This window comes from Anomalospiza imberbis, chromosome 11 (genome assembly GCF_031753505.1).
Source record: "Anomalospiza imberbis isolate Cuckoo-Finch-1a 21T00152 chromosome 11, ASM3175350v1, whole genome shotgun sequence".
NCBI lineage: Eukaryota > Metazoa > Chordata > Aves > Passeriformes > Viduidae > Anomalospiza > Anomalospiza imberbis.
In genome coordinates, this window is record NC_089691.1 from 6,028,445 (window position 1) to 6,043,948 (window position 15,504).

At 62.0% G+C, this 15,504-nt stretch overlaps 3 protein-coding genes across 7 annotated transcripts in view; 1 reads left to right on the plus strand and 2 right to left on the minus strand.

Moving 5' to 3' along the window:
• The window catches only part of DAG1 (dystroglycan 1), a 50,186-nt gene extending 44,624 nt beyond the window's left edge, over positions 1 to 5,562 (minus strand). The window contains exon 1 of the mRNA XM_068201571.1: positions 5,412 to 5,562. The gene's annotated coding sequence lies outside the window, so the exon portion shown is untranslated. The remainder of the gene's footprint in view (positions 1 to 5,411) is intronic.
• Positions 5,563 to 6,105: 543 nt separating this feature from the next.
• Positions 6,106 to 10,692, plus strand: MST1 (macrophage stimulating 1). 4 transcript variants are annotated; one of them, XM_068201581.1, is made up of 18 exons: positions 6,106 to 6,264; positions 6,645 to 6,786; positions 6,944 to 7,056; positions 7,187 to 7,301; positions 7,508 to 7,647; positions 7,719 to 7,839; positions 7,939 to 8,057; positions 8,152 to 8,317; positions 8,412 to 8,542; positions 8,625 to 8,727; positions 8,808 to 8,944; positions 9,066 to 9,101; positions 9,184 to 9,295; positions 9,366 to 9,443; positions 9,509 to 9,655; positions 9,737 to 9,843; positions 10,235 to 10,374; positions 10,456 to 10,692. In XM_068201581.1, exons 1-18 carry the CDS (start codon positions 6,213 to 6,215, stop codon positions 10,615 to 10,617), a joined length of 2,121 nt encoding a protein of 706 aa, XP_068057682.1. In that variant the 5' UTR covers positions 6,106 to 6,212; the 3' UTR covers positions 10,618 to 10,692. The 4 variants fall into 4 exon arrangements, with proteins under 4 accessions (XP_068057682.1, XP_068057684.1, XP_068057683.1 ...); XM_068201583.1 differs by having other exon boundaries at positions 8,155 to 8,317; XM_068201582.1 differs by having other exon boundaries at positions 7,511 to 7,647.
• APEH (acylaminoacyl-peptide hydrolase) lies at positions 10,685 to 15,325 on the minus strand. Of its 2 annotated transcripts, XM_068201579.1 has the most exons (22): positions 15,209 to 15,325; positions 14,986 to 15,094; positions 14,784 to 14,913; positions 14,584 to 14,665; positions 14,405 to 14,480; positions 14,126 to 14,268; positions 13,786 to 13,923; positions 13,621 to 13,712; positions 13,488 to 13,528; positions 13,300 to 13,421; positions 13,072 to 13,132; positions 12,867 to 12,961; positions 12,732 to 12,783; positions 12,573 to 12,661; positions 12,219 to 12,360; positions 12,012 to 12,089; positions 11,859 to 11,939; positions 11,694 to 11,782; positions 11,413 to 11,603; positions 11,236 to 11,338; positions 11,056 to 11,162; positions 10,685 to 10,975 (listed from the first exon to the last, which is right to left on the minus strand). In XM_068201579.1, the coding sequence occupies exons 1-22, from the start codon at positions 15,236 to 15,238 to the stop codon at positions 10,837 to 10,839; spliced, it is 2,190 nt and encodes a 729-aa protein (XP_068057680.1). In that variant the 5' UTR covers positions 15,239 to 15,325; the 3' UTR covers positions 10,685 to 10,836. The 2 variants fall into 2 exon arrangements, with proteins under 2 accessions (XP_068057680.1, XP_068057681.1); XM_068201580.1 differs by lacking the exons at positions 11,056 to 11,162; positions 13,786 to 13,923 and having other exon boundaries at positions 11,413 to 11,782.
• Positions 15,326 to 15,504: the final 179 nt, after the last annotated feature.

Below are 15,504 nucleotides of genomic sequence, written 5' to 3' on the forward strand. Positions count from 1 at the left end.
CTCCACTGAAATTAAAAAGTCCCAAAGAAGCCATACACACAAGGAAATCCTGGAAGCTCTGGAAAGAGATGTGCTCCCAAAGAACCTGGGAGAATCCATTTGGGGGCAAGAGGGAATTAGGGCCAGCCTAGCAAGGACCAGCAGCACACAATCCCCACAGTGCAATCTGAGGTTGTGACAGTGGCACAAGGCTTTCACATCACCTGTCATGATTCAACACTTCAGTGGAAAACCGCTGGTTCAAACTATCACTCAAGCTCATCCAAAAATCAATCCCTAGCCCTTGGGACTGATATAAAATTATCAGTATCTGCTACTGGAAACTCTCATCAAAATTACTGAATGCTAATCCCCACCCTTAAGGAACATACTTCACAGAAGATTAAGCTTTCTGAAGTCAAAATGCATAGTCTAGTTCAAAAAAAGAGAGAAGCCCGTGTGAATTCAGCACACACATCCAGCACTCCTGTGACCTGTAACTACGTGAGATTCAACTGAAACCTCCCTGTAACCACCTCTCCACCCCACAGGAGGGAGGGCAGGAATGCTGCCTGTCAGGTCCCTAACGAGGAGTATCCATCAAGGACCGCAGGAAGGGGCTTCTGAGCCAGTTTGCTGGAATGCTGGAGAAACCAGCACACAAAATATTTTAGAATCTGCCCATGGAAACCCTCTATGAATCGAGCCCTTCTCAGAAAGTACAGCAGGAAAGACACACCATACCCTTACTTGGGGCTGCAGTGACGGCTAAAGCACTGTGGTGAGACCACAAGGTGAGAAAAGAGGAGAGACGTCATGAGAGGAAACCTTCACTCAGATACATTTTTACAGGTCGGATGAGGCTGCCAGCCTGGTTTTCTAAAGAAAAACCCTAAACAAAGCTGAACACAGTGGGGCTGGGACAAATTTTATTGCTGTTTCCAAGTCTCACCCTCTTGCATGTCAATGTCAGACAGTACTTTGACTACCACCAAGAATCATTCTCCAGGCCTAGAGGATACCTGCAGCACAGTGAAACAGGGGGGACAACTCAACCCTGAAAAAGTAACAATCTGTTATAGCCAAGAGCACCATTACAAAGGGAGAGTTCTGCTGATGCAATGGCTTCCTGCCTCCAAGGATGGTCCAACACCCTTCTCTTGCAAAGCCTTGCACAATGAATAAAGGGTCAAGCTGAAAAACCATCAACTTTATGCCAAATCAGCAGAATCCACTGGTCAATCCATCAGCTCACCACCACAGCTAGCCCCTGGGAGGAGGCAAGAATGCACAGCTGAAAGCAGAGAAAGGCGCTTTTAAGAGCAGCAAACCATGATGGTGGCTGAGGTGACCACTTGCCCTGATCTAACCCACCACAGGGACCATGCGCACCTCCTCCTCCAGGTTGGGCCTCACTTCTTTTCCCCCTGCAGTGCCGGGCTGTTGAGAAACTCCTCCTGGTTGGGGATTCAAAAGCTCCTTCCATGGAAAATCCGGGTTACTAAACTGCAGAAAGTTAACCCAGGGACAAAACAGGTCAGCTGAGCAAAATGACTGCAGGCAACACAATGGCATGTCTGGGGTCTGACCTCTCTGCTCCTAAAGCAGTGAGGCTTACCCATCTGAGCCTTCCCACACAACCCTCTGCTACCTCACCCCGGGACAAGCATAGTGCCACTGGCATGGCCTGACAGTGACACAGCCAGGGGCCACACAGCTAAACACCATTTGTGTTGAGGTTTGGCAGCCATTGTGAGCTCTCCACAGACATGGGAGAGGGCCACAGTAAGGAGATGAGGGAGCACTTGGTAGCCCTGCAGCCCCTTCTGGCTCTTGGGTCCCACCACATTGTCCAGGGTCAGGACCTCAGACATGGAAGAAGCCCGCAAGGCTGCACTGCTGCCATGGGCAGATTCCAGGGAATCTCCTAAGGTGCCTCAAGGCTCCAAAAAACCAGCACTGAGGTGACCTTGAGCAGGATATGGCAAAACAAGAGGCCCCCACTGCCTACTCAACTGCAATCAAAGCCATGCCACTCACCTTGCCCCATCTCCTCTTCCTCACACACCCAGAACAGCTCACAAACCAGGCACAAGAGCCAGGGAGCTTTCTGCTGGTCACCAGCTCAGGCATTGTGCACAGTGAAGGGCCTGCCTGGCTAGGGGACTTGGATCATCTCCTTCAGACACTGCTGCATCAGCAGATCAGGTCAGATGCTCATGAAAAATCCACTGACAAAAATACTGGTAACATCAAACATATACAACCATCTTTCTTGCTAGCAAGCTAAAATTTTATCCCAGAAAAGCTGAACCAGAGACAGTTTCAGTCAACAGATAAGCACAGAGAGATAACGCAAAGAGAAGGCGGCACCAGACTAGGATGTGCACCTTCCTAGAGTGTTCACATAGGTTAATACATTAACTTTCCATCCAGCAGCACCTTAGTAGTTTGCTCAAATTCAATCTCACAGAACAAACTCTAAAAGCACAGGTTCTTCGGGTTGATATTTTATTTTTCACAGCTTAAACACGGTCACAGTCCTTTGCAAATTGGGTTTAAGGTACAGAGCTCTCCAGACTGCGCAAACATTCTAAGAACAAACATTTTCAGCATACCAAGAGCTCAGATACACTAGGTCAATCCAACTCTGTTTATTTGTATTTCACCCAAATCACCGCCAAAGTAGCTGGAGCTCAAGGAGCAACATCCTCCCACTGATTCAGCAAGAGACCAGAAGTAATTGGTAGACAGTCTGCAAGCACCACAAAGAATGCCAGAGGCATTTATTTACATGACCCCTGTTTGCCTAAGAAGAATTCAGCGTTTGCATTTTCCTCACTCAAATTAATCATCACTAGACTTAACTCCTCAGTACCATTCCTCAGCTAACAGGAGTAAAGGCACAAACCGCCCAAAATCATCCCCACAAAACTTTTCAGATAGCTGCTACTCACAGAACGAGGCAGACCTTTACTCCATCAGCTGGAGTTCCTCCCTGGGCTGGCACAGCACCCTTGGAGATATCTCTCATTATCTCTCCAAGGAACACGGAAAAGGCAAGGAGACACCATTCCTACCGGTGAGCAATACCACTCCTGCCAGGGCAGAACCATCACACCTTCTCTGCTAGCCTGACAACATACTGCACCTCACACCTATGCTGCAGACACTAAAGCATGAAAACTTCCCCAGGATCTAGCTGCTGCGACCCCACAGCTCTCTTCCCCCTCAGTGCCCAGCAGGACCGCTGGTCCTCAGTGCAGAGCCCCAAAGCACCTCTCAGGCCTGTCTGCTGGCATGCTCACACAGGCCAGGATGCAGCAGGGCTCCCTCCGACGCTACCCCCTCGCTGTCAGAGCACGGCTCTGCCCAAGAGAGGCAGGCCAGAATTCCTCCAGAGCAGCCGCCCGCGGAGGACAAGTCACGGCCAGAGCGTTGGGCCAGCTCTGACCAGGAGCTTCATGGCTGAAGCTGGCAAAGGGTCCCACTCTTCCTGTCACACATCCTCCTCTGCTTCTGAGAGCGGCCGAGCTCAGCACTCCAGGCACTGGGAGACGAGGAGAACAGAGTGGGTAAGTTACCAACAAGTACCAGTGTTTCTAAAAGCAGGCAAGTGCTTGGGGCCAACAAATCCCCCATATATACAAAACCTACTGGTATACAGTGAGAGCAGAACACCTTTACTGCTATCAGCCCCATAATTCTTACTGATTCCCCAGGTCTGATGCCAACAATTAAGTAAATTTACTACTCTATTTACAAAATGCTTAAAGAAATGGGTATGTCTAAGCCAGCAGGTGCTGTCAGCAATGTCTCCCAGTTATTGGAGCATCTGTGCCAGCTCCCAAAGAAGTGAGCCTGAACTCCTGCAGCAAGGAGTCAGTGCGACCTGGAATCAGCCAGGCTTTGCTGATTACTCCTCTGAGTAAACAGTGGTATTCCCAGCACTTCAGCCTGCTCTCAAGCTCCTTCTGTTGGCATACTACCCTATATTTAGGAGAGAAGAGTGCAATGACAAGCATTGGGAAGAATGAATAAGTGGTTTAGGATACTTGGTATAGCAGCAGAGGCTGTGTGAAGAAACCTAAGAATTAGAAACTCCTAAAGTGAGGAAAGGAATCTGTAAAGGTAAAGGTCGGATGAGACAGCATTCCATTTGGCAAGTTAAATAGCAAGTTTTGTTAAAAACAGCACTCACAAGGCAAAAAGCATTAGTAGTCAACCATGTAACAGAAATGAGTGGTAGAAAGAAGCTCCTGCCTGGAAGGGCTAAGAGAAAATAGGCAAATTCTTGGGTTTTTTAACACAAAAAGAAGATTTTAATCTCATTTTGGACAGGTGAATGCCAGTGGTGTTTTCCCAAGCCTAGGAGCCCAAACTTCCAGGACCAAGGGAGATATACCTCAGGGAGTGACAGCGATCCCTTACAGCCAGGTCCCACATCCCCCTGCCCACACCTTCCCCTCTGAGCAGCAAAACCTAGTTACACTCCAAAAACACACGTTTGCCAACTTTAAACCTGTGACAAAACTCAGTAAATCCAGGCCTGTTGACTTGATGGGCATTGGAAACTTGGGTGAGCCACTTTGCAGCCTGTTGCTTCAAGAAACCAGAGGCCACAAGTAATATCTGGCATTTAAAGCTTTTTGGGCGGTAGAACCACTAACCTGCCTTTAGTCACCTGCGCTGGGGAGTGTCGATAAAGTCTGCCCGTAGGTCTGTCCCTCCCGGAACAGCCTCTGCTGTTAGTCACGCTCGCAGCGCCCGGAGCCAAGGTCAGCCCTGGGAAGTGGCGGGGCCCACGGAGCCCCGCAGGGGCAGCGCCGGGGGGCTGCCCGACCACCCTGCCCGGGACAGCCACCTGTCCCTGCGGAACACACACCTCCGCCGCCAGCTACCTGGACACCCACCTGTGCTCCCACGGCGCCGGGCCGGTCCCGATGAACGGGGAGAGCCCGGGACGCCCACCCGCGGTTTGTCACAATCAGAGCCGGCTGCCGCCACCGACAGCACCTGGGCCGCTCCCGGCGAAGCCCCAAGACTCACTCCTACAGCCCGGGCCGACCCAGCCGCCTGCAGCCCCGGGCCCGCTCCGTCTCCCGCCCGGCCCCGCCGAGCACTCTCGGGCGCGGCGCCCACCCAGGGCCGAGGGCGGCGGCGGGAAAGCGGCACGGAGGGAGCGCGGCCCGGCGGGAAGGCGGCACGGGGCCGGTCCCGCAGGCCGCGGAAGGCGCGCCGAGCTGAGACGGCGCCGCGCCGGGAAAGCCACCCCGCCGCCCGCTCTCCGCCAGGCCCGGGCCCGCCGCGCCTCTGCCCAGGCCGCGCCGCCGCCGCCGGCCCCGCTCCCCGCCGCCAAGGGCAGGGCGGCCCGGCAGGTGCCGCCGCAGGCACGCTCCGGCCGGTCGCGGTTCCTCGGTCCCCGCTCTCACCGTGCACGCCGGGCCCGGCCCCGCTCCCGCCGGCTCCGCGGCCCCGACGCACCGAGCGGGCGGCGCGGCGCGAGCGCGACCCCGCGCGGGCACGTACCGGGGGGCGGGGCTGGCGCGCGCGCGCGGCGCCTGGCAACCGGCGGCACGAGCGCGCCGCGGCCAATCGGCGCCCGGCTCCGGCGCCGGCCGCGCCCCTCCCGCCCCGCCCCGCCAAGCCGCCCCCTGCGGCCCCGCCCCGCCCCGGCCCCGCCCCGAGCCCCGCCCGCTCCCCCGGGGCCCGGCGCACGGCCCCGCCCCCGGCCCCGCCCCGGCCCCAGCCCCCGCCTCACTGGCGCAGGACCCGTCCCCGCTGCTCCGGGCCCGCCCCCTGCGCGCGGCTCCACCCGCGCCCCTCGCGCGTCCGCCGCGGGGCGACCCCGGCCCCGCCAGAACCCGCCCCGCCGCCCAGGCCGCGCCCCGCCCTGCACGTGTCCGCCGCGGGGTGACCCCGGCCCCGCCAGAACCCGCCCCGCCGCCCAGGCCGCGCCCCGCCCTGCACGTGTCCGCCCCGGCGTGACCCCGGCCCCGCCAGAACCCGCCCCGCCGCTCAGGCCGCGTCCCGCCCTGCACGTGTCCGCCCCGGCGTGACCCCGGCCCCGCCAGAACCCGCCCCGCCGCTCAGGCCGCGCCCCCGGCCCCGCCCCGTCCCACGCGTGCCCGCCGCGGGGGGACTCCGGCCCCGCCTGGCCCCGCGCCCGACCGCAAATATTTGCTCGGGGCCGTCCCGGAGCTCCAGCGGCCCGGGGACGCGGGGCCGCCGCCATGCAGCCCGTGCTGGGGGTCCTGCTCGCCCTGGCCGCGGCTCTGGGCTCAGGTAGGGCCCCAGGCTGGGTCGCCGTGGGGCTGGAGGGCGCGGGGCAGCGCGGGGCCTAAGGCAGGGCCAGCGGCCGGGAGCCTGCAGGCCATGCCCGGTCCCACGGCGGAGGAGGGCTGCCGGGAGCAGCGGATGATGTAGGGCAGGGACCCTCCCGCTCCAGGGCACATGGATCAGGACATAGGACAGGGATCCCGTGCTCCGTATTACATGGATCCCATGCTCCATAGGACAGAGTTCCCCTCCTCCATGGGACACGGATCCCATGCTCTGTGGGACAGGGATATCCTCCTCCATGAGGCAGGGATCCGACATTCCACGGGGCCCCAGTGCTTATGCTGTGTCCCCTTGGCACACTGAGCTCCTGTCACACTCCCCAGGCCACCGCTCACCCCTCAATGACTTCCAGCGCCTGCGAGCCACCGAGCTGCTGGCAGTGCCTGTGGACTCACCGCCACCGCTGCCGGAGCAGGGCACTGCGGAGCAGTGTGCCCAGCGCTGTGCCACCAGCCTGGCTTGCCGGTGAGCAGGACGCAGTGCCACCGCGGGGCAGGTGGGAGTGCACGGGCCACAACACTGGGTCACTGCACTGGGACACTGGGTGCTCACGTGTGTGACCCAGCTCCCGCGGGCCCTGGCTTCACACGGTGCCGTGCCAGACTCCCGCTGTGCCTCCCAGGGCGTTCCACCATGACCAGCAGAGCCAGTTGTGCCAGCTGCTGCCCTGGACCCAGAACTCACCCCGCATCCAGCTGCAGAAAAACATCCACTATGACCTGTACCAGAAGAAAGGTGGGCTGGTGCCATGGGTGGGCATGGGGACACCACAGACTGGGCACAGGCCACCCGGCACAGGACTCCTCATTGCCCATGTGCCCTGACCCTGCCCTGGGGCTCTGAAGAGGTGCCTGGCTCTGCTCAGACTACCTGCGGGACTGCATCGTGGGTGATGGCTCCGGCTACCGCGGCACACGGGCCACGACAGAGAAGGGGCTGCGCTGCCAGCATTGGCAAGCCACGACACCACATGACCACAGGTGCTCCCGTGTCCCTGGCTGTCCCGTGGCACCTATCCTGGGCAGCATGGGGCAATGGGGAATGGGGTGGGAGCAGTGTGGGATAGCGCAGGAGCAATGGGGACACCCTGGGGGCAATGGCACTGACAGGGCTAGCACATCATCCTTGCTGTGCCCACTCCAGGGCAAAGGATTCCTGTCAGCCCTCCTACCCATTCTGCTGCCAGCAGGTTTCTGCCATCCCGTCGCAATGGGCTGGAGGAGAATTACTGCCGAAACCCTGACCAGGACAAGCGGGGCCCGTGGTGTTACACTGTTGATCCCAATGTCCGACACCAGAGCTGCGGCATAAAGAAGTGTGAGGATGGTGAGTGCCACATCCCAGGATCACCCTATGCGCTATGTTTCCCCCACACTGAGCCCTGCAGTTGTTGGCAGCTGTCTGCATGACCTGCAATGGGGAGGACTACCGTGGCACCGTGGACCACACAGAGTCAGGGACAGAGTGCCAGCGCTGGGACCTGCAGCACCCACACAAGCACCCCTACCACCCCAACAAGTACTAGCCCCCAGCCCCCAGCAGTGCATTGCCCTCATTGAGTGCCAGGTGCTGGGGTGATGGTGCCACCTCAGCTGCTGCTCCCTGTCTCTGGCCCAGGTACCCTGACAAGGGGCTAGATGACAACTACTGCCGCAACCCTGACAGCTCCGAGCGGCCCTGGTGCTACACCACTGACCCCGAGCGGGAGCGCGAATACTGCCGCATCCGCATCTGCAGTAAGTCCCCACCAGCATCATGCACAGCTGGGCCTGAAGGTCCTGCGTGCCACCCCTGACCCTGCTACTCTGCCCCTCTCTCTGGCCACACAAGCAGAAAAACGCCCACGGCCTGTCAATGTCACCAACGGCTGCTTCAGGGGCAAGGGTGAAGGCTACCGTGGCCAAGTGAATGTTACTGTGTCGGGGATCCCCTGCCAGCGCTGGGACTCCCAGGTGCCCCATAAGCACCACTTCGTGCCCGAGAAGTACCCGTGCAAGTAAGGGGATGGCTGTGCACCCCAGGAGGGTGGTGTTGGGCAGCACCCTTGAGTGTGGGATTGAGGGGGGACAACCATGCGGCCCCTCCTCCAGGGACCTGCAGGAGAACTACTGCCGCAACCCCGATGGATCGGAAGCACCGTGGTGCTTCACTTCCCGCCCCACTGTCCGCATCGCTTTCTGCTTCCACATCCGACGCTGCCCTGATGAGCAGGATGCCCAAGGTGAGCCACCCCAGGCACCTGTCCCTGGGTGCCCACCCTGGTGCCCCTGTGAGGGGTGCCAGCCCTCCCTGCCTGTCTCCAGAGTGCTACCATGGCCACGGCAAGCACTACCACGGCCACATCAGCAAGACGCGCAAGGGAATCACCTGCCAGCCCTGGGCCGCCCAGACACCCCACGTGCCCCAGTGAGTGTGTGAGGGTGGTGGGTACAGGGATGGGGATGAAGATGGGGATGGGAACAGTGATAGTGACTGCCTCCTGGCAGGATCTCACCTGCCACCCACCCTGAGGCACACCTGGAGGAGAACTACTGCCGCAACCCCGATAACGACAGCCATGGCCCCTGGTGCTACACAATGGACCCCCGTACCCCCTTTGACTATTGTGCCATCAAGCCCTGTTGTGAGCCCCTACCCACATCCCTGCAGAGCTAGAGGGGACCCTGGCCATACACAGGGTAGTTTTGGTCCCCTCACGGTGGCTGGATACCTTGCCAGTGCCACCCTCTGTTTTCTCTCGGCAGCTGGCAGCACGGTGCCCTCCATCATGGAGAATACAGGTGAGGGCCTGCAGGTCCTGGATAGGCACACTGGGGTAGGTGCTGGTGGTAGAGCCCCAGCTGATGCCCACCCTGCCCACAGACGCAGTGACATTTGAGCAGTGTGGCCAGCGGGAGGAGAGGCTGCAGCAGAAGGGGCGCATCGTTGGTGGCCAGCCTGGCAACTCACCCTGGACTGTCAGCATCCGCAACCGGTGAGTGGGTGTCCCACATGCCCTGCCATGTACTCAGTGTCCCCCCAGAGCTCACCGCCTGTCCCCACAGGGCTGGTGTGCACTTCTGTGGGGGATCCCTGGTGAAGGAGCAGTGGGTGATCAGCACACGCCAGTGCTTCTTCTCCTGGTAAGGCTGGGGCTGGGCTGCGGGGTGGTGGGACCCCGCTGTGCCCTCATGTCCCTGTTCCACAGCGATGCCGACCTGACGGGCTATGAGGTGCAGCTGGGGACACTCTTCAGGGACCCTGGCCCTGGGGACCCTGACCAACAGACCATCCCCATAGTACGGATTGTCTGCGGCCCCTCTGAGTCCCAGCTGGTGATGCTGAAGCTGGCAAGGTGACTGGCTGTGCCTTGGCCTCTGCCATGCTCCACTGCTGGTCAGGCTGGCACTGTGTCCCACTGCCCCTCTTGCTGCAGGCCAGCTGCTCTGACCAGGCGTGTGGCCCTGATCTGCCTGCCCCCCGAGCGCTATGTTGTGCCTGCGGGCACTGTCTGCGAGATCGCCGGCTGGGGGGAAACCAGAGGTACCTGCCACGGGCAGCCCCCGCTGGGGGATTCCCTGTTCAATACAGCTCCTGCTAAAGCCATTCCACCCTCTCTGCCCACAGCATCCCCATGTCCATGGCATCTCCCTGCCTGCAGCAACCCCCAGGTCCCTGGCATATGCCTGCTCACAGCATCTCCCTTCCATGGTGTTTTCCTGCCCATTCCATCCCCCTGCCTACAGCATCCCATGTCCCTGATATCACCCTGTCCATGGCATTCTTCTTCCACAACATCTCCCTTCCACATCCCCCTGAAATGACATCTACTGCCATGACATCCTCCTGTCCATGCCATCCCTGCCCACAGCATCCCTTGCCCATGCCATTCCCCTGTATCCCATGCCCGCTGCCCAGTGCTCTCTGCCCGCAGGCACGGCAGATGACAGCGTGCTGAACGTGGCACGGCTGCCAGTGCTGGCCCACAGCGAGTGCAACAGGGCGCTGCGTGGGCGCCTGAAGGAGAGTGAGCTGTGCACTGCCCCGCTGCGTGCCGGCGTGGGTGCCTGCGAGGTGAGCTGGGCTTGGGACAAGCCATCCCAGGGTGGCAGAAGTTGCTGGCACCAGGGTGACACCACTCTCTTCGTGCCACAGGGTGATTACGGTGGACCACTGGCTTGCCTCACCGCTGACTGCTGGGTGCTGGAGGGGGTGATCACCCCCTCCCGTGTCTGTGCCCGCAGTGACCTGCCTGCCCTCTTCATCCGTGTTTCCCTCTATGTTGACTGGATCTACAAGGTGATGAAGATGGGTTGAGCTGGCATTCCCAGCCTGGCACAGCTGCCACTGCACAATAAAGGCACAGCTTAGGCCACAGGGATCAGCACTGCACAGGGTCTCATGTTTATTTAACATCAAACCCCAACCCACATCCCTGCCCCTGGCTACACTCACTCCATCTGCCTATGGTCTTGGTGTGGTCCCCAGGGCCAGCAGTCACCCTGGGGCTGGCATAGCCCAGGACCACTGTGGGCACTAGGGGCTGTGCTGGCCTGTCCCATCTCGCCTGGGCTGTCCCAGGTGCTGGAGGAGCCAGTGGGCACAGTTCTTGAAGACATCGGCCTCTGTCTCCACACCAGCCAGTGCGTGGCCACCCTCTGGGTACCACAGCAGCCTGTAGGGAGGGACAGGACTGGAAGATGCTCATCCAGCACCTCAGAGCTCCCTCCCGGCTCCCACCTGCACCCCACTCACCGTGCTGGCACACCCCTGGCCCGCAGCACCCGGTACAGCTCCAGCGCCTGTGTGGGGCTGACGCGCCGGTCCCGGGCGCCCACGCACAGCAACACCGGTGTGTGCACCTGCAGCACTGCCCTCAGTGGGTGTCTGACACCCCACACCTGGCACCCCACACCCATCCTGACCCTGCCTTACCTGGGCTGCCTGGGCGATGGGCGAGCGCAGTAGCATGGTGGCCACCTCCTCAGCACATGGCACCCGCTCAAAGGAGTAGGGCAGCCCTAAGGAGGTGTAGCGCCTGCAGCACAGAGACACTGGTAGGTGTCACAGGGACATGGCGTGGCATGGCACAGGATGGGGGGTGGCACTCACCAGTCAGGGATGTCAGAGGTGCCCAGCAGTGCGGGCAGGTTGGAGACGGGGCTGCGCAGGGCACAGGCTTGGTAACGCTCGGGCTCACGGGTGAGGAGGTGGAGGGCGATGAAGGCTCCGTGGGAGCCAGCCAGCAGGGCCAGGCGGTGTGGGTCCAGGGGCTCTCTGTGCAGCGCCTGCTCCACTGCCAGCTGCACCCATGGGGCACCCACCATTGGCACCCAAACAGCAGCATCCTCCCAGCAGCATCCCCCCAGCACCCTCAGCCCAGTACCCCTCACCTGGGTGTCTGCCACATCCTGCTCACCCACACGGGAAAGCAGGGAGCTGATGCTGGCCTGGCCAAAGCCCAGGGAGCCACGATAGTTCACTAAGGAGACAGGGCCGTGTGTGCCATGTCTCACTGGGACACAGGGCCACATGTCCCTGAGCTCCCCAGCACTCACCCAGGAGCACGGCGAAGCCCAGCTGGCACAGTGCAGCCATGCTCGGACGCCAGCGGGCATCGAAGACAGCATGGGGGCCACCTGGGGCCAGCATGGGCATCAGCTGGGGTGCCACCAGCACTGCCAGGGTGTCCCCACTGTCCCCGCACTCACCATGGGGGCACACAACGAGGGGGTGTGGTGGTGTGCCATCTGAGGGGCTCAGCAGCAGGGCCTCAAACGCCTGGGTATCTGCGCCAGGGAAGGGGTCCCACTCAGCAGCAACCACCCTGGGCACGCAGCACCCTGCCCACCCCCACTCTCAAGGGTTCCTGGCACCCAGGCAGCACCAAGGTGCAGCAGGGGACCCCAGGGGCTCACCCTGTGCAGTGGGGCCCTGCCCACTGCAGGGTGGCTGGACCGTCAGGGTCTTCCAGGTGACACCAGGCACGGTGGGGGTGTCCTCCACTGGCACCCAGCCAAGGGGCAATTCCTGGCCTGCTGGCGGCAGCACGGCCACCACCTGGGCACAGGCAATGGATGACACTGGGGCTGTGCTGTGCCAAGGCTGTGCCATGCCAAAGCTGTGTCATATTGGATCTGGCTGTACCACACCACACTATGCCTCCCTATGGCACACCACACCATGGCATGTGTGCCACACTGTGCTGTGCCTGGCTGCACATTGCTGTGCCATATCCCACTTGTGCCACAGGGTGCCAGAGCACTGCTCACCAGGCTGGGAGGGTGGTGGGGGGCTGAGCAGGTGGCCACCAGCAGGTCCCACTGGAGAGTGAGCAGCTCCCAGCACCCTTCAGATGACCCTGGGGACAGAACACGTGTTGGTGATCATAGCTGCTCACTAGAGCACCATGGGTGGCCAGTACCATGTACCTGCTGTGAGGTTGGTGACGGTGCACGCCTCCGTATCCACAAGCAGCAGGTCCTGTGAGGGTGCAGAGCACAGGCAGTGGTGTCACCAAGGGCTGTGTGGGTCACGTCCCTGGCCCTGCCATCCCCTGGACTCACCGTGCGGCTCCGCTGAGGGGTGCCCAGCACGGCTCGCCGGCTGTCAGCTGCCCAGCACCGCGCTGGCAGCACCTCTGCGTAGAGCCCGGTGAAGGCTGCAAGTGGGGGAGAGCACTGGGCTAGTGAGCCAGGGTCATGGGCACCTGGCAGGGGGTGGCGCCAGGCCCCCATCAGAACCTAGCTCTGCCCACCATGCCTTGCTCACCCTCCGTCGGCTCCTGAACCATGTCGAGCACTGTCACCGCCTGTCTTGTCTGCCAGGTGAGCTGGGGAGAGCTAGTGCTCAGGGATGGACCCGTGCCAGGGGAAACTGAGGCAGAGAGGCTTGGCGCCACCCCCCAGCCAAGCACTGCAAGAGGCTGTGAAACCTGGGCACTGTGCTGGCAGCACAAGGTGGCACAGGCATGCCTGGTGCCCGTGAGGCCCAACTTACCATGCACAGGCGCAGACACTGCCGGTGGGGCCCCCCCACAGTCCCCTCCAGGTAGAGCAGGCGCTGGCCATCAGGGCTCAGCCGGGGGGAGCAGACAGAGCCATTCTCTGCTGACAGCAGCTCTGTGGACAACAAGGGGTCAGCATCCCAGGGATGCCCAGGGCACCCCCCAGGGCCCCAGCACTCACCAAAGCATCCGCTGGCCAGGTCCAAGTGGAAAATCCCTGACCTGGGAGGAAAGAGTGGGTCAGGCTGGACCCCCACTGTGCTGATACTGCATGGACATCCTGGCATGATGCCGGGTTGCTGGCTGGGACCCACCTCCTGTTGGAGCAGGCGTTCAGCCCCAGGCGGAAGGGCTTGTGCCACCAACCCACGAACACCACACCATGGTCATCCGGGGACCACAGGGCCTGTGTGACAGTCAGGCTCATCCCACGGCTCCAGGCTGGGTCCCCTGGGGCACTCCCTGCACCCCATCCTGACCTGGCCAGGGGAGAGGTGCTCCGGGACTCCCTGCAGCACTGACAGGCTGAGGCCCTCCAGGTCCAGGACACAGAGGACTGGCACACTGCGTGTGCTCAGGGCCTCCCCCCAGTCCTCGTGGTACACAAACTGCTTGCCCTGTGGCACAGACTCATCAGCCCCATGGCCGGTGCCCCCAGGCATGCAGCTCTGTCCGTGACACACTCATGGGACGTATGGCACACTCATGGGGTGCAGAGCATGTTCAGGGGGTGCCTGGTATGCTTAAGGGGCATGTGCCACGTCCACAGTGCAAATGGCATGCTTGGGGGTGCACTGAACACACTCATGAGGCACCTACTTCCTCATCTTCATCCTCTGCTGCTGGCCAGGCTGCTCCTGGCACATCCCAGGGCCAGGGGGGCTGTCGTTTGGGCCGGCTCTTCTCAGCCACATAGAGGAGCCGCGTCTCCGAGTGTGACCAGGCCAGGCAGGCAAAAGGCCCTGGCATGGCAAGGGGGTGCCAAAGCCCAGCCTGGGCACCAGCTGGGCACAGCTGGGCACCAGGTTGCCACCAGGGCTGCTGGCCATGCCAACCTCACCCCTGCTGCGGGTGGGAACCGTGGGGAAGGGGCCCTACCCTCCGTGTAGACGTCCCCATGCTTCCCCAGCGCCGTGAGATCCACGCTGTGGCTGCATCCCCCGCTGTCCCACACCTGGGGGGACGGGCGTCAGCACGGGCACACCGTGGACACGGTGCCCACCACCCTGCACTGGCACTCCGGCCGCCCCGCTGAGCGGCCGGCACGGCCGCGTTACCTCCAGCAGCTCGTGGCCCTGCCGCGGGCAGCGTTTGAGCACGGCGCGGCGCTGCCCCGTCAGCGAGTCCTGGCTGAGGAGCCTGAGGGCGGGAGGGACGGAGGCTGCGGCGGGCCGTGCGCTGTGGGCACTGGGAACGCCGCAGGCACGGCCCATGGCACGGACACGGCGTCCCGTCCCGCGGCCCGCCCGTGCCGTACTGGTTGTGGATCTCGGCGCTGAGCGCGGTCCGGCTGACGGCGAGGCCCTCGCGGCCGGCTGTGCGCCGCAGGCTGTAGTGGCGGCCGAAGCGCAGGAGCCGCCCGCGGGCAAGGTCGGGGCGGCTGCACTCTGAGGGACGGGACCGTCAGCGCCCGCTCACACGGGGCCAAAGGCGCGGGGGTGGCCGAGCCCGCCACTCACCGGTGTAGAGCAGGAAGGTCTGGCCCCCAGCCGCGGCCCTGAGGGCGGCACGGGTGACGGCAGGAAACCGGCTCAGCTCCCGGTAGCAGGCAGCGGGGCCGTGGGCCGCCTGGATGAGGGAAGGGACTTGCTGGACGGGGATAAGCTCTCCCCCCTGCCCGTGCCCACGGCCCGAAACGGGGCTGTGCCCACCCACACCGTTCCTCTGAGCCCCTCTGCCCACCTCCACGCCCTTCTCGGTCCCTGTGGCCATGGGGCTGTTCTCTGCCGGGCCCGGCTGCCGGCGCCCGCCGCCCGCAGTGGGACGGCTGCCAAAGCAGGCGGGAGGAGCCCGGCGGCAGCGCCCCGGCCGCTGCCAGCCCTCCAGCCGCTGCCCCGCATGGCCAGGCAGGGTCACGCTTCCCATGGCCCAACACATCCCCGGCGGCACAACCGCACATCCGCGCAGCTGAAAGGGCCAGCGGCCACCAGCTCCTGGAGCTCCAGGAGTGGAAATGACACCGGTACTGGCACTAGCAC

What these genes read in the sequence shown, in the direction of transcription:
- MST1 (XM_068201581.1), top strand. Translation starts at nt 6,213, where the DNA reads ATGCAGCCCGTGCTGGGGGTCCTGCTCGCCCTGGCCGCGGCTCTGGGC. An exon ending in GCCACCAGCCTGGCTTGCCG is followed by an intron (nt 6,787 to 6,943) that starts GTGAGCAGGACG and finishes TGTGCCTCCCAG; the next exon opens with GGCGTTCCACCATGACCAGC. An exon ending in CGGCTGGGGGGAAACCAGAG is followed by an intron (nt 9,844 to 10,234) that starts GTACCTGCCACG and finishes CTCTGCCCGCAG; the next exon opens with GCACGGCAGATGACAGCGTG.
- APEH (XM_068201579.1), bottom strand. Translation starts at nt 15,238, where the DNA reads ATGGCCACAGGGACCGAGAAGGGCGTGGAG. An exon ending in CAGAGGATGAAGATGAGGAA is followed by an intron (nt 13,924 to 14,125) that starts GTAGGTGCCTCA and finishes TCTGTGCCACAG; the next exon opens with GGCAAGCAGTTTGTGTACCA. An exon ending in GCAGGGCCCCACTGCACAGG is followed by an intron (nt 12,090 to 12,218) that starts GTGAGCCCCTGG and finishes TCCCTGGCGCAG; the next exon opens with ATACCCAGGCGTTTGAGGCC.